Here is a 708-nt window from a genome sequence, read left to right on the forward strand (position 1 = left end):
ATAAAGTAAACTGTGACATATTATACCCAAACATTCTTCATACATTGGACTACCAGTAAGATTGATAAAAAATTTGGGACAAAAATTATTCAGACACTTTGACCTGACCATGTTTTGTTTAAGTGTTTTTCTTTAATTGCTAATGTGAACTTTTTACACAACAGACTGAACAAAATTAAGCATTTCTTGGTAATTGGTTCACCTAATTTGGTATTATGTAATTGTGTACTTTAATTTAACAGCTGACAGCTATTCAATTCATTATTCCTTTCTATCAGTTATCTGACATTATCAAGATGAATTTGTTCTGACACAGTTTAACTCTGAGTTATTTTCATATTTTATTACCATTTTCCAAACTATAACGAATAAACTGTGACAATGTGAGAAATGTTGAAGGTGTCTGAATACATTTTGGTTTGACTGTATATAGCTTCATTGGGTGTGAATCATAATGTGAGCTGTGTTTTTAGTGAGAATGATGCAGAGAACTGCCCTGCTATTGCTCTGCTGCCTGTTACTGTCAGCGACATCTTCCCCAGTCCATCCACTGAGGTAAGACAGACCAAAACCAACTGTCATTATAGTTTTTTTTATAATATTTGATATTTTTTATTTTTAATGTAAGTTTGGTGTTTTAATTGGTGTAATTACATGTTTGACAACATATTCTGACAATTACCAAGTTCAGTAGTGTATATATATATA

General features: G+C 31.1%; 1 protein-coding gene across 1 annotated transcript in view; it reads left to right on the forward strand.

Annotated features, from left to right (window-relative positions):
* Nucleotides 1-708, forward strand: part of LOC107745328 (somatoliberin-like) — an 8,739-nt gene that overhangs the window by 2,264 nt on the left and 5,767 nt on the right. The window contains exon 3 of the mRNA XM_016559190.1: nucleotides 474-555. Coding sequence (XP_016414676.1) covers nucleotides 479-555 — 77 coding nt within the window. The 5' untranslated portion in view covers nucleotides 474-478. The remainder of the gene's footprint in view (nucleotides 1-473; nucleotides 556-708) is intronic.

This window comes from Sinocyclocheilus rhinocerous, unplaced genomic scaffold, assembly GCF_001515625.1.
Source record: "Sinocyclocheilus rhinocerous isolate Xijiao unplaced genomic scaffold, SAMN03320098_v1.1 scaffold1730, whole genome shotgun sequence".
Lineage (NCBI taxonomy): Eukaryota > Metazoa > Chordata > Actinopteri > Cypriniformes > Cyprinidae > Sinocyclocheilus > Sinocyclocheilus rhinocerous.